Genomic DNA, 13,758 nt, shown 5'->3' on the forward strand with positions numbered 1-13,758 from the left:
TTTTTTTTTTTTATTGCTGAAAAAATGCCACAAAACGATTATATTGAATTACATAGAAAAAGATATGGTTATCGATTTGATTATTTTGAGAAGTTAAGAAAAAAAGAAGCAAGAAAAGTACATAAAGAGTCTTTGAAAGCTAAAAAATTAAGAGGAATAAAAGCTAAAATTTATAATAAAAAGAAATATGCAGAAAAAATTAATCTCAAAAAAACTATTAAATCACATGAACTAAAAGATGCTAAAAATGTTGAAAAAATTCGTGATGAAAATGGTTTACCTTCATATTTATTAGATAGAAATCAAATAAAACATACTCAAATTTTAACTAATTTAATTAAACAAAAAAGAAAAAATAAAGCAGGAAAATGGCAACTGCCTGTACCAAAAATACAAGCATTAAATGAAGCTGAAATGCTAAGAGTAGTAAAATCAGGAAAAAGAAGAAGAAAAACTTGGAAAAGATTAATTGATAAAATATCATTTGTTGGTAATGATTTTACTAGAAAAAATCCCAAGTTTGAAAGATATATAAGACCAAGTAGTTTACGATTTAAAAAAGCTAATGTTTATCATAGTGAATTAAAAGCAACATTCTCCCTAGATATAATTAGTGTTAAAGTTAATCCTCAATCAAATTTATACACTAATTTAGGTATTATAACAAAAGGAACAATCATAGAAGTTAATGTAAGTGAATTAGGTTTAGTAACACAATCAGGAAAAGTAATATGGGCAAAGTTTGCACAAGTTACTAATAATCCTGAACTGGATGGCTGCATAAATGCTTCTCTTCTTGTGTAAACTTTTTTTTTTTTTTATTCTCTATCTGCATACTCATTTTCTTTTTTTTTTTTTTACATATTTATGTATATCTTATAGAATATTTTCAATGGTATATCAATTTGTATATACATTTTTTTTCTTGTTAATCTTTTATTTTTTTTAATTAAAGAATTTTATTGATATATACTAGTTTATTTTCTATATTTGAATTTTTTTTATTTGAGTAATTATTTTTAAACTTTTTTTACTAAACTATCATAACATATTTGAATAACTAAAAATATTTTCTTTCATATTATTTATCTATTTTTTTATATACAATAGTTAAATAACTCTATTTGAAAAAGATATTTACCAAAAAAAAAAAAAAAAAAAAAAATAAATTCCTTAAATACTATTATTGCATTAATATGACTTAAGAAAAAAATATATAAATTTAAATTTATTTTATCTTTTACTTTATTTTTAATTAAAAATATAATATATTACTTATTTTTACTTTTTTTAAATCTTTTTAATTTTTTATATATTTTTAAAATATTTCTATATATGTATACATATATATACATATATATATTTTCTTACAGTAAAATATATAGTATAATATAGCTAAAATAATTCATAATATTTTTAAAATCCCATGAGTGAAAAAAATTTATGTTTTATTAAATAATTAAGAACTTCTTTCATTTATATCTTTATGCTTAATAATATTTTTCTTATAGTATATTCAAATTTTCCTTTATAAATATGTATATATAAAATGGAAGATTTGTTTAATAATAAGAAAGAATTATTTATTGGTAAGAGAATTTTTACATGTGATTTTACTGTAGAATTAGATAATAAAAAAAAAGAAGACAGCAATGCTACTGAAGAAGAAAAAAATTGCAATTATGATAAATTAAGTGATCATAAAAAATTAATACAGGATGAATCAGATGAAGACGATGCTGATAATAATTTGAAAATGTATTTACTTAATCAAGATATTAAAATAAAAATAGGTACAATTAGATATATAGGAAACCTAAATAATCAATTTCCTAATAAAATATTTTACGGAATTGAGTGGAATAAAAATTCAAGTGGAAAAAACTTAGGTAATTACAAAGATCAATATTATTTTTTACCTAGAAATTTTCTAAAAAAAGAAAAAACCAAATTATATTATAATCAGTTAAATTTTACTACTACTACTAATAATAATACTATTAATAAACATGATGAAGAATTTTTAAATAATTATAAAAATTTATCACCATGTTCATTTTTATCAATTGAAAATATTTATGTGGGAATTACATTTGTCCAAGCCTTAACATTTAGATATAATTATTTTCCTGAATTAGATTTATCTATTGAAGATTATTTAACAAAAAAAAAAAAAAAGGTTATTTTTTCAGGTGAAAAAAAGATTATGAATTACTTTAAGAATTATTCACAACTAGAAAATATAACATTAAATAAATATTTAATTTACGAATGTGGAATTACTAATAATTTATTTTTTAATAATTTACAAAGTCTATCGTTATCCGGTAATCTTTTTAGTAATTGGATTGATATTTTTAAAATAATTAGCTTTGCAAGCAAATTATCTTATATTAATTTATCAGATAATAAATTCATAAAGATTTCCTTAGATTCTATTTTTGTCAAAAATATATCAAATAATAATAATAATAATAATGATGATGATAATGATTTAATTTATTTTAAACAAATAAAAGAATTATGTTTAGATAATACTCTAATTGAATGGGATGACGTTTTAGCTTTATCATTTATCTTTCCAAATTTAGAAGTTTTAAGCTTAAAAAGGAATTATATAACAAATATAAAAATAAAAAACTTAAAAATAACTAGAAACTGTATAATATACAAATACATAACTAACGAAAAATATAATATATTATTTAATATTAATAAGAAGGATGATTACTATGAAATATTAAACGATTTAAATGAAAATATAAATGATAGAAATTTTAATTCTGAAGAAAAAAGGCACGATTTTATTTATTTAAATAAAAGTATTTCTAATATGGATAATGTTAGTCAATTAAAGAAAAAAAATTTTTATGAAAGTAAAAATGTAAAAGAAAATAACAAAGTTGAAATGAATAATAAAAATGATTTGAATGTAACAAACGAAAAATGCGATGATAAAAATTATTTAAATTATAATAACAATAATAATAATATGAATTTCCTCAATAGTAATGAAAATGTATTTTGTTATAGCACTGAGTTTTTTAGAAATTTAAGAAAAATCGTACTTAATGATAATTATTTATATGATTACGAAGAATTATTTTATTTTGTTTACAAAATAAATTCTATTCAATCGGTATTTTTAAATGATAATAAATATAGTGATAATAATAAATTAATAGATATAGTATATAGTTTATGCCTGGAGGAAAATAATAAAATGGAATTTAATAATTTAGATAAGTTTGAATTTATTAATACAAAATTTAATAATATAAAGGAGTTTTTATTTGATAATAATGAAATAAAAAATTATGAAACTTTAAGAGATTTATTTTATATTTTTTATGATTTAGAAATATTAAAAATTCAAAATAAAAATAATTTTAAAGAAAAAAAAAATTTGAGATATATCTTTATATCTATTTTACCTAAGTTAAAAGTTTTAAATCATAGTTGTATAAATAAAAATGAAAGAATAAACTCTGAGAGATTTTTTATATCTTTATATCAAAAAGATCCAATAGTAAAAATATTTAATGCAATGGTATTAAATAATAGGCATAGTGATAGATTAGAACAAATACATTATGAAGCAAATGAAGGTAGACAAATGAAATTAATTTTAATATATATTTAAAAATTTGTAATAAGAATACATACTATTTTTACATTTTTTATATTTCCTAAAAATATATAAGATTCTTTAAATTCATTTTAATTATATTTCGTTTTTTCAAAATAAAAAATTTATATAAAATTCTTCATGCATTTATTCATTTTTTTTTTTTTTTTTTCATATAGGTGATATTAATACTGAAAAGAAAAAATGTATACAAAATAATTTAATTAGCATAACAATAATTCCTGAATTTCTAAATTCTCAAAAATATAATATTATAAAAAAAAAAGTTAATAAGTATATGAGTATAAAAGATTTAAAATATTTATGTTCAAGATTATATTCAATTCCTTTGTCAGAATTAAGATTATTTTATACCGATGAGGTAAATTAAAAATATAAACAAAAATAAGAAATAAAAAAATAAAAAAATTGTGTATATGTAGACTTTAACATACAATCATTAAAAGTTCTAATTAGAAATTCATTAGTATTAATATTATTATTACTTTATTTCTATTTTTATTGCTATTTATATTATTATTCTTTTTTATTTCTTATTTATTTTTTTTTTTTTTAGAATTCCCCTTTATGTATAGAAATTTTTGATACAAATGCAAGTCTTTATACATATGGAATAGATAACGATTCTAAAATAAAAGTAAAAATGGAAGAATAACATTTGAAGTAACTTCTTATTAAAATTTCAAATTATTAAAAAAAAAAAATAAATATGCTTAAAAATTTTATTTAATACTATTCTATTACTTGTATATATGTTATAATATTTTTTTTTGTATTTTATAATATTTTTATTTATAAACATTAATTCGACTTTTTTTATTAAATTCTTTTATATATCCCATTTACGTAAGATTAATTTTTTTTTTTTTTTTTTTTTTGCTATTTCAAAGAATTAATAAAATAATGAAAATAAAGCATTTGTAATAATTATAGAAATTTGTCATCTAGTTTTCATTTTAGTTATGTTACTTTTTTATACACATAATTAAATCTAATGTACCCTTTTTAAATATTAAAAATTATAAAAAAAAATGCCTTTTTTTTATTTTTCTAATTAAAAATTTTTATTTCATTCATTTATTTTTTTATTAAATTATAATTTCAAATACAACAATTTAAGCACATATATTTACAAGTAGTATTGGAATTAAATAAATAAATATGTATATATATATATATATATATATATATATATATATATATATATATATATATATATGATATTCTTATATGGAATAAAAGCAATATTAAATAATAAGAAAATATGAATTTTTATATTCTTATAGAAAAGAAAAAAAAATTTCATCTACAATAGAGAATATAAAAATAATTTTTTAATGATAAAATTTAGAAAGTAACTTTTTACAATACATTTCCAAGTTAAGAAATAAAGAATTTTTATTTAAAAAAAAAAGAAAAAAAAGATTAAGAATTTTTTATAGTAAATTATTGAATGTATAATTCTATAAAAAAAAATATATACACATATGCATATATATATGTAATGATTAGATAAAGTTGAAAATAATTACATAGTTACCATTGTGTATAATTGAGGAATAAAATGGATAAATACTATAAAGTAGATTAAAAATCTGTACACATAAATATGTAAAAGGAAATCATGAATTTATTATTCAAAACAGTAATTTTAAAAAAGGCCCAAAAATTTAAAAAAAATTGATGAAATATTATGGAAAATTATGAGAATATATAATAATTTAAAAAATAAAAAAAATATATTAATAAATATAAAATTATTTAATTTAGTAGTGCATATGTAATGAAAATAATGTACATGAATACGTCGTATTGTTTTTATCAGCAAAATGAAAAAATAAGAAAAAAAAAAGTATATGTTAAATTATAAATGTACACAAATTAAGTGTTAGTGATATGGTTTTAATTACATATTGTTATACAATATTATTGAATATTTAAAAAAAAAATAAGAAACATTCTTTTAAAAGTATTTTTTAAAAAAAAGTAATTACATGATTTTAATTTAAAAGAGAAAAAATAAGAAATTATTTCTTTATACTAGTTAATCAGAATATTTATAAAAATATAATAAGCATATATATATATATAGCACATTTTTATAACCAGTAAAAAAAAAAATTTTATTTTCAATAAAATTATATAATAATATAAAATTTAAAACAGAAAAAATTAAAAAGGTTTCAATTTTTATAAAGCAAAAAAAAAAAAAAATAAAATAAAATAAATAAATAAATAAAATAAAATTAAAATAAAATAAAATAAAATAGTAAAAAAATAGAAAAAAAAAGTTTTAAAATATAGAAAAAGACACAAATATAATAATAGTTGCACAGATGGATGAAATTTCTAAAGGCATTGTCTTTCCTTTAAAAGAAGAAAATATAGAAAAAGAAAAAAAAAAAGTAGAATTGGAAAATCAAATTCAAATAAATTTTCATCTGCCATGTGGTAACACAGTAGTTATGCATGAAGAAGCCAGTATAGAAGTTGGTTATTTAAAATTAATATTATCTAGAAAATTACAAAAACCATATAATCAAATTAATTTAGCTTACAATAATAATATTATGCTTGATCCACTTTCAGTTATAGATATAATTAAAGAAAAGTCGTCAATCATACATATAGATGTTAATTATATTGATTGAATGTTAAAAAAAAAAAAATCTCAGTATTATAATGATTACAAGAGAATAAACTATTATTTTACCATGTATTATATATATGTATTTAATTTTTTACATTATAATTTTATGAAAATTTTTTTTTATAAATAATATCATTGCATAATAATTTTTATGCTTTTATGGGTTAATTACCCTTTCTTCAATTGAACATTATTTTATTTTTTGTTTCTGTTTTTCAATGAAATTATTAATGCATAAAATTTCACTTCTAATTAAAATACTAAATATTAATTTTTTCTGAAAATTTTTGTAACATATTTTTTTTTTTTTTTTTTTTTTTCTTTTTTTTTTTTTTGAGTAATATTAATAAATTATCAGATAATGTAACTACAATTTTCTTTCATATATATTATAAGATAATAATTTATCCATCATATCAGCATGAGTTAATATCATTCTTCTACAACAGTATCTATATAAATTTAGTTCATCCAATGCATCAGACTTCGACATACCTTCTTCTAATTTTTTTTCATAAACATTCCAAAGGTTACCAATTAGTTTACCACAGGTAAAACAACGAACTGGTATTATCATTTTTTCTTCTTTTATCAAATAATAGAAAAGGAAAAAAAAAAAGGATAAAAGAAAAATAAAAAATTAAAAGGATTAATAATCTTAATTAAAAATGTAAAAATATTAATTTAAAAAATTTTTTTTAAATGGATTTTTCATAACATATATTTATTTCATTTTTTTTAAAATATTAAGCAATTTATCTTATAATGTTATTTTGAAAAATTATAATATATTTTTTTTAGTGATATTTATACTTAATTAAAAAAGATAAAACTTTCATAGAAAAAAAAAATAAAAAAATATATTCAAATGATTTATCTAATTTATTTCAATTTAAGATAATTTATGAAAAGTTTAAAATTTAAATAAAAAAATGTAGTAAATGCATACTTCGATTTTTTTTTTTTTTTTTTTTTTTTTTTCAGTGAATTAAAAATTTAGTACAAATTAAACAAAAAATACTAAAAAAAAAATGAATAAAAAAAAAAAAATATATTTCTTAAGCATTTATTTTCAATTAAAAATGTTTTTGTAATAAAGAAAATAATTCTAAGAGCAATTTTATATCACTTTAAATATTGTAAAAAAAAAAAAAAAAAAAAAAGAGAAAAACAACTTTAATTTTACTAATAATTTAAATAAAGATACATATTTTTTCTTATTTAAAGATTGTAAGTAACACAATTCATATATTTTTCCACTTTACGAAGAATATGATAAAAATTATGTGTACATATATCTAGTTTATTTTTTACAAAATCTGAATATTCTTCATTTTTTTTGTGAATATTATCAGAAAAAGTATATATATCATTGTTAGATATAAATTGATCTGAATATTTAAATATAGTTGATGCATAAGTTGACGGTTTTTCATTTATCCTATAATTTGAATTAGACATTAAATTAATTATATAGTTACTACCAGGAGAATCTATATTCTGTTTATTATTTTTGTGTTTTTCTTTTTTATGATAAGCATACATATTATTCCAGTCATTTAGCTCTATTTTATTTATATCAACAATTGTTCTAATAAAATTTTGTTGCTTTATACCTTCAACTATCTGACTGAAGTCTAAAATTGGCTGATATTTTAATATTTTATCAATACTTATTAAGTGTTTATTTACAATATTAGCTAAATTTGTATAATCTTCTCTCTCTACGTTAGAATTAATTACCATGTTTTTTTTTTTCTCTTCTAAAAATTCAATAAATACTTCATTATTTAAGTTTTTGGATTTTTTTTTATAATTATAAAAAGCCTCAAATTCGATGTGTAAATTATTTACATATTTCGTAATACTATTAAATTTATTTGTATATAAATCTTTTTCATTTCTTGAAATTTTATTATAGCCAGTAGTACATCCTTTATGCATTAAGTATTCTTTTAATAATTTGTAATTTTTTTCAAAATCGTTTAAATCCTATTTAAAGAAAAAAAAAAAAAATTATTTTTTATTTTATTATATGCAACGCAAATTTTTCTATTAGACTAAACAAGTTGTAAAAATAAATAAACGCATATAAGTGCGTTCCTTTTAATAAAGTATAAAATAATTCTAAATTTTATCAACAAAAAAAAAAAATGAAACATTAAAATAATGAATTAATAAGCGAATATCAAAATTTTAGAATATACAAAAAAAATAATTACTAAAAAATTATTAAAAAGTATCAACATAAAAATAATAAAATAAAAATCTATAAATAAAAAAATTTTTTTTGTTTAGCTAAATATATATAATATTATTGAAGTTTCTTGCATTTTAAAATTTAAACTAATTATGTTACACTTAAAACATGAAGATGCAAATTATCATCATTTTTTCTGTATTCAATGTTATCGTAAAAAAATTTATTATTATTTATATCATAAAAATTTATATCAGCTTTGTCTTCGTTAGACTTTTCTATTCTTTCATTTAAAACTAAGGTTTCTGAAAAAATAGATTGAATCCATATCCAAAAAACTGCCCTTAATTGTTCAAAATGAAAAAAATCTATTCCATTTTTATAAATATGAATAACTTTATTATATAAAGAGATGTCATTTAAAACATAGAATTCATTTATTGTTATTTTATCATTTAAAAAATCATAATTTATATTATCTAAAAATTCTATATAATCGGACGAACTAGACGTCTGCCTATTAAAACTATTTTTTTTATTATTATTGTTATTATTTATCATATTATGTAATTTTTTACTTTCTACATTTTTTATTTCTTTTTCATTATCAGTAATAACAGAAAATAAAATATTATTGGATAAATCAATTTTTCTACCATTATGCAGTTTGTCTAATTTATAATTTTCTTTTACATTATTTAAATTAATAACAGCGTTGTGAGGTTCGGTAAATGTACTTATTAGTTCACTAAACTTATGAAATAGCATTAATCTAGTTTTGTCATAATTTTGTAATTTGCTTAAATTTAATGATATTTTATTTTGCAATTGTATCAATTTACTGCAATTTTTATTAATATTTCTTGTAATATCCACTAAATATATATTATTATTGTGATCAAAATATAAGTCATTTTCATCATTATATTTTTTATTACTGTAAAATTTTAAAAAATTTTCTTGATACTTGGAGTAATCGTAATGTATGTATTCATCTAAATTAAAATTTTCTTCTTTCTCTCCCTCATCATCATTATGTTCTTTTTCTTCTTCTATTTCTCTTTTTTTTTTTTTTTTTAATGCTAAATTTTCCTCTTTTTGTTCATACTCCTTTTTATTCTTTTTTTTTTCTTCTGCATTAGCCATTTGATCTTCATCAATATCTTTTTTCTTTTTTAATTTTTGTAAAAAGTTATAAAAATATTTGCATTCAAAAACTTCCAAATCATAAGGCCTGTTAGAAAGCAAAAGCATTGCTTCATTTATAAAATGATAAAATTCGTATTCTTCATTATTATGTTCATCCACCTTTTCTGTTGATTTATGTATATTTTTTTTATTATTGCAAAGATTCTGGAAAAATTTTTCATAAAATGGTTGCCTTTTGTCAAAATTCTCAAATAATTTTATACTATCAATTAAAAAACCAATGCATAATAATAATTCTTTTGCCATTTGAAAATTGCATTTAATCAAATGATATAATCTAGGATATTGAAAATACTCTAATAAAATTATTACTAAAGGCGATATTATATAAAAATCTTCAAAGTAGTTTACATCTTCATCTAATTCTTCATAAAAATATTCTTCATCATCATCTTCTAAACCTTCTATATCCTCTTTTTTTTCATTCATATCATTTTTTCTTTTGTTATTTTTTATAAACTTTTCTTCTACTTTTAAAATTTCTTTTTTTATATATTCATTGTAAGTAGGCTTAAATTTTCTTTTAAATTCAAAACAATATAAAAGGCATAAATCATTTATTAAAAAACAATATTTAATAATAACTTTTCTTCTTTTCACTTTTTTATCATTTTTCCCTCTTCTTAATAATTCAGCTGTGATATATTCAATTCCAAAGTAATTAAAAACATCACAAACATGTTCTAAACTCTCTTTAATTGTAATATTCATTTTATATAATAAACATATAAAAAAAAATTTTTTTTAAATTTATAAATATATTATTATTTATCAATAATTATTTACATTCTATATATCAAGGGAAAAATTTTCAGTATTATATATCTTTTTTTTTTTTTTTTTTTTTTATATTTTTTAAAAGAAAACTGATATTTATAAAATTATCATTAACTCTTAAGAGAAAATTTTCTCAATATATAACAAAAGAAATATATGTTTTTTATATATTTAATTGACTTATATATTTCTTTTTGTAATTTATGTAAAATAAATATTTTAAGGAAATAAATTATTATGAGATTTTAAAAAATTAACTTTAATAACATAAAAATTTAGTATTTTTTGCACATTCTTTAGTAGAGTTATAAAATTAAAATATAAAATATTATTTTACTTTAAAAGAAACAAAAGAATAACTAAATTAAAGATTTATATTGTAACAATTAGTTATAAGAGGAGACAATAAAAAAAAAAAAATGTAATAATAGATGTAATTAAAAATTACAAAAAATTGAAAAAAAATAAAAGTATTATCATTAGTAAAATATATAAAAATAATAAGAATATAATGGATTGTGTTTTAATATCATCAGGATCTGATGCTGTAAAAAAAAAAAAATTTTGTTTTTATTACTATTTATAGAATTTAATCATTTATTACTTTTTAAAATTAATATATAATTTTCTTATTTATAAGAATTGTATAATTTTCCTTTTTTTATTCTTTTAGAGAATATACAAATGTGATTTTATTGGAAAAGAAGCAGTTAAAAAGGTAATTTATAGAAAATTCTATAGGCATAGAAAAATAGACGCAAAAATTAGAAAATTAAGAATATCTAATGAAATAAAGTTTACAAAAAAATTAGCTTGCTTAAATATTGATATTCCATTTCTTTATTTTGTTGATGTAAAAGAAAAAAGTTTATATTTTGAATACGTAAAAGGGTGCACAATCAATAATATTTTAAAAAATATAAAACAATATGAAGCAAATATTGCAAAATGTATAGGTATGATTTTAGCAAAAATACATAACGGAAATGTAATACATGGAGATTTTACTACCTCTAATTTAATTTTAAGGAATTCTTATATTAATCAAAATAAAATTTATGATTATTCAAATAACTCAATTTATGAATTTAATGATCTTGATAAAATAAAATTATGTGTAATAGATTTTGGACTATCTTTCTTATCAGCATCTGTTGAAGTAATATATATATATATATATATATATATAAATTTAAATAAAATAAATAAAATTTTACATTAATAAATAATTATTATGTAATATATATAGGATAAGGCTGTTGATTTGTTTGTTCTTTTAAAAGCTATTAAAAGTTTTCACAGTGAATTTTCATTATTGGTAATAAAATATATTACATTATATATATATATATATATACAATAAATTCTTTGCTCATCTTTTTTTCTAATAAATTTTAAAAAAAATAGGAAAAAGATATCCTACTAGGTTATGAAATAAAATCAAATAACTTCAACGAGATTATTAAAAAGCTTGAAATAGGTTTGTTTACAATTAAAACAAATAAAAAAAAGCTAAAATATATATAATTCGAAACACTCAAATTTTTACTTTTTTTGCTTTTAATAAATTAATATATTTAATATATAATATCATAATATTTAAATACTTTATTATTATATTCTCCATACATAAAAGCATTTTATTTTTTTCTTTTCTTTAGTTAAACAAAGAGGAAGAAAAAGACCAATGGTTGGATAACAATCATATTTTTATTTAAATGTTTATTTAAAATATACTAAAGACATATATAATAAATGTATATATTTTCAAAGAAAACATTTCAATAATATCCATTTTTTTTATATAATTAATATAAAAAATAACCCTTTTTATATTTTTAACAATTTTTTAAATGGACTTTATACATTTTTTAATTTTTTTTTTAAAGCATCTTTATATGCCATTTTTTTTTAATAATATTTTCTCTTTTATTTTATTTAATTTTTTTATTAAATGTTGTGTATGATGATACCCAAGTTGATATTAACTATATTATAAAAAAGCAAAAGAAAAAAATTTAATATTCTTTTGATTCTTAAAATTTAACTTTCCATTAATGGTACATAATTCCTTCTTGAAATTAAAAGAATGAAGAAAAGACCTATTTGTATATCGAGAGTATAACAAAACGACAGAAAAAAAAAAAGAAATGCAATTTACTATATTTTGTTCATATAAAAAAGTATATTACATCAAAACTTTCAAATAAGTATTTTAAAGAAATTATAAAACTACATATTTTTTTTATTTAAATATATAAAATAGGTTATGGTTTTTTTTTTTATAAATATATAAAAAAAAAAAAAAAAAAAAAACCTAGTAGTCTCTCTTAAATATAATTATGTCTTTGTTTTCGATAATATTATATATATATGTATGTAATTTTATTGAAGCATAGGTAAAATACATAATTTCATTTCCATTTATCTATAAAATTTCATAAATCTACATAAAAAAAAAAAAAAGTGAAAAATATAATAATAAGTATGGAACTGTGAAATAACTTATAAATTGTTAATATATTTTATTTAAACATAAATCTTATTAAAGAAAAAAAAATTTTTTTTTACTATTTTAATCTATATATAAAAAAAAGATGTAAAAAAATATATTCATAATAAAATATCTATAATAACATTTCTTGTATGCATATCTTATATGCATGTATATTTTTTTATTTTTAGAATCTTTTTATATAAAATTTATTTTAATTTTGATTTTGATGGGGCGCAAGCTTTATTTAAAAAATTTGTATGAAACAAAAAAAAATACATATAATTTATATGCATAATAAGAAGCATATATATGCGATGGGTTCGTTATTCAGTATTAGAAGCATAAATTATTCTATTGGTTATAGAAAATAATCACATTATCTCATTAAAAAATATTTTATTCATTTTTATCTTATAATGTTAGGGAAAATTTTAATTTTTAAAAAGTAATTAAATTACTTAAATATTAATATATATATAAATTTTATTATTTTTTAATGAGCATGTTAAACGAAAAAAAAAAAATGGCCCCGCGTGATGGGGCCATTGATATATTGTATTCAGTATTTGTAAACATAATTTTGTAGTAATTTCTGCATGATCAAAAAAAAAAAAAAAAAAAAATTAAATAAAATTAAAATAAAAAAAAAAAAAAAAATTATTTTTAAATTTCATGTTTCACAAAAAATTTCTCATACAAAAAATTTTATTAATTTCAAATAAGGAATTATTTTAAAATTTTTTAAAATTAAGTCAACTTAAACGAACAGAAAATAT

The 13,758-nt window shown here is 17.0% G+C and overlaps 6 protein-coding genes across 6 annotated transcripts; 4 read left to right on the forward strand and 2 right to left on the reverse strand.

Annotated features, from left to right (window-relative positions):
* Positions 1-24: 24 nt before the first annotated feature.
* Positions 25-804, forward strand: PRELSG_0105800 (ribosomal protein S8e, putative; the record flags this gene model as incomplete). The annotated part of the gene is made up of 1 exon (XM_028678522.1): positions 25-804. One exon carries the CDS (start codon positions 25-27, stop codon positions 802-804), a length of 780 nt encoding a protein of 259 aa, XP_028531419.1.
* A 745-nt stretch (positions 805-1,549) lies between these two features.
* Positions 1,550-4,304, forward strand: PRELSG_0105900 (cytoskeleton associated protein, putative; the record flags this gene model as incomplete). Its single annotated transcript, XM_028678533.1, has 3 exons — positions 1,550-3,608; positions 3,808-4,010; positions 4,206-4,304. 3 exons carry the CDS (start codon positions 1,550-1,552, stop codon positions 4,302-4,304), a joined length of 2,361 nt encoding a protein of 786 aa, XP_028531420.1.
* Positions 4,305-5,985: 1,681 nt separating this feature from the next.
* Positions 5,986-6,300, forward strand: PRELSG_0106000 (conserved Plasmodium protein, unknown function; the record flags this gene model as incomplete). Its single annotated transcript, XM_028678544.1, has 1 exon — positions 5,986-6,300. One exon carries the CDS (start codon positions 5,986-5,988, stop codon positions 6,298-6,300), a length of 315 nt encoding a protein of 104 aa, XP_028531421.1.
* Positions 6,301-6,666: 366 nt separating this feature from the next.
* PRELSG_0106100 (DNA-directed RNA polymerase 2 8.2 kDa polypeptide, putative) lies at positions 6,667-6,876 on the reverse strand (the record flags this gene model as incomplete). Its single annotated transcript, XM_028678557.1, has 1 exon — positions 6,667-6,876. One exon carries the CDS (start codon positions 6,874-6,876, stop codon positions 6,667-6,669), a length of 210 nt encoding a protein of 69 aa, XP_028531422.1.
* A 644-nt stretch (positions 6,877-7,520) lies between these two features.
* Positions 7,521-10,419, reverse strand: PRELSG_0106200 (conserved Plasmodium protein, unknown function; the record flags this gene model as incomplete). The annotated part of the gene is made up of 2 exons (XM_028678568.1): positions 7,521-8,291; positions 8,659-10,419. The coding sequence occupies 2 exons, from the start codon at positions 10,417-10,419 to the stop codon at positions 7,521-7,523; spliced, it is 2,532 nt and encodes an 843-aa protein (XP_028531423.1).
* A 577-nt stretch (positions 10,420-10,996) lies between these two features.
* On the forward strand, positions 10,997-12,184 carry BUD32 (EKC/KEOPS complex subunit BUD32, putative; the record flags this gene model as incomplete). The annotated part of the gene is made up of 5 exons (XM_028678579.1): positions 10,997-11,032; positions 11,159-11,644; positions 11,735-11,803; positions 11,893-11,965; positions 12,147-12,184. The coding sequence occupies 5 exons, from the start codon at positions 10,997-10,999 to the stop codon at positions 12,182-12,184; spliced, it is 702 nt and encodes a 233-aa protein (XP_028531424.1).
* Positions 12,185-13,758: the final 1,574 nt, after the last annotated feature.

Source organism: Plasmodium relictum (assembly GCF_900005765.1).
Source record: "Plasmodium relictum strain SGS1 genome assembly, chromosome: 1".
Taxonomy (NCBI): domain Eukaryota; phylum Apicomplexa; class Aconoidasida; order Haemosporida; family Plasmodiidae; genus Plasmodium; species Plasmodium relictum.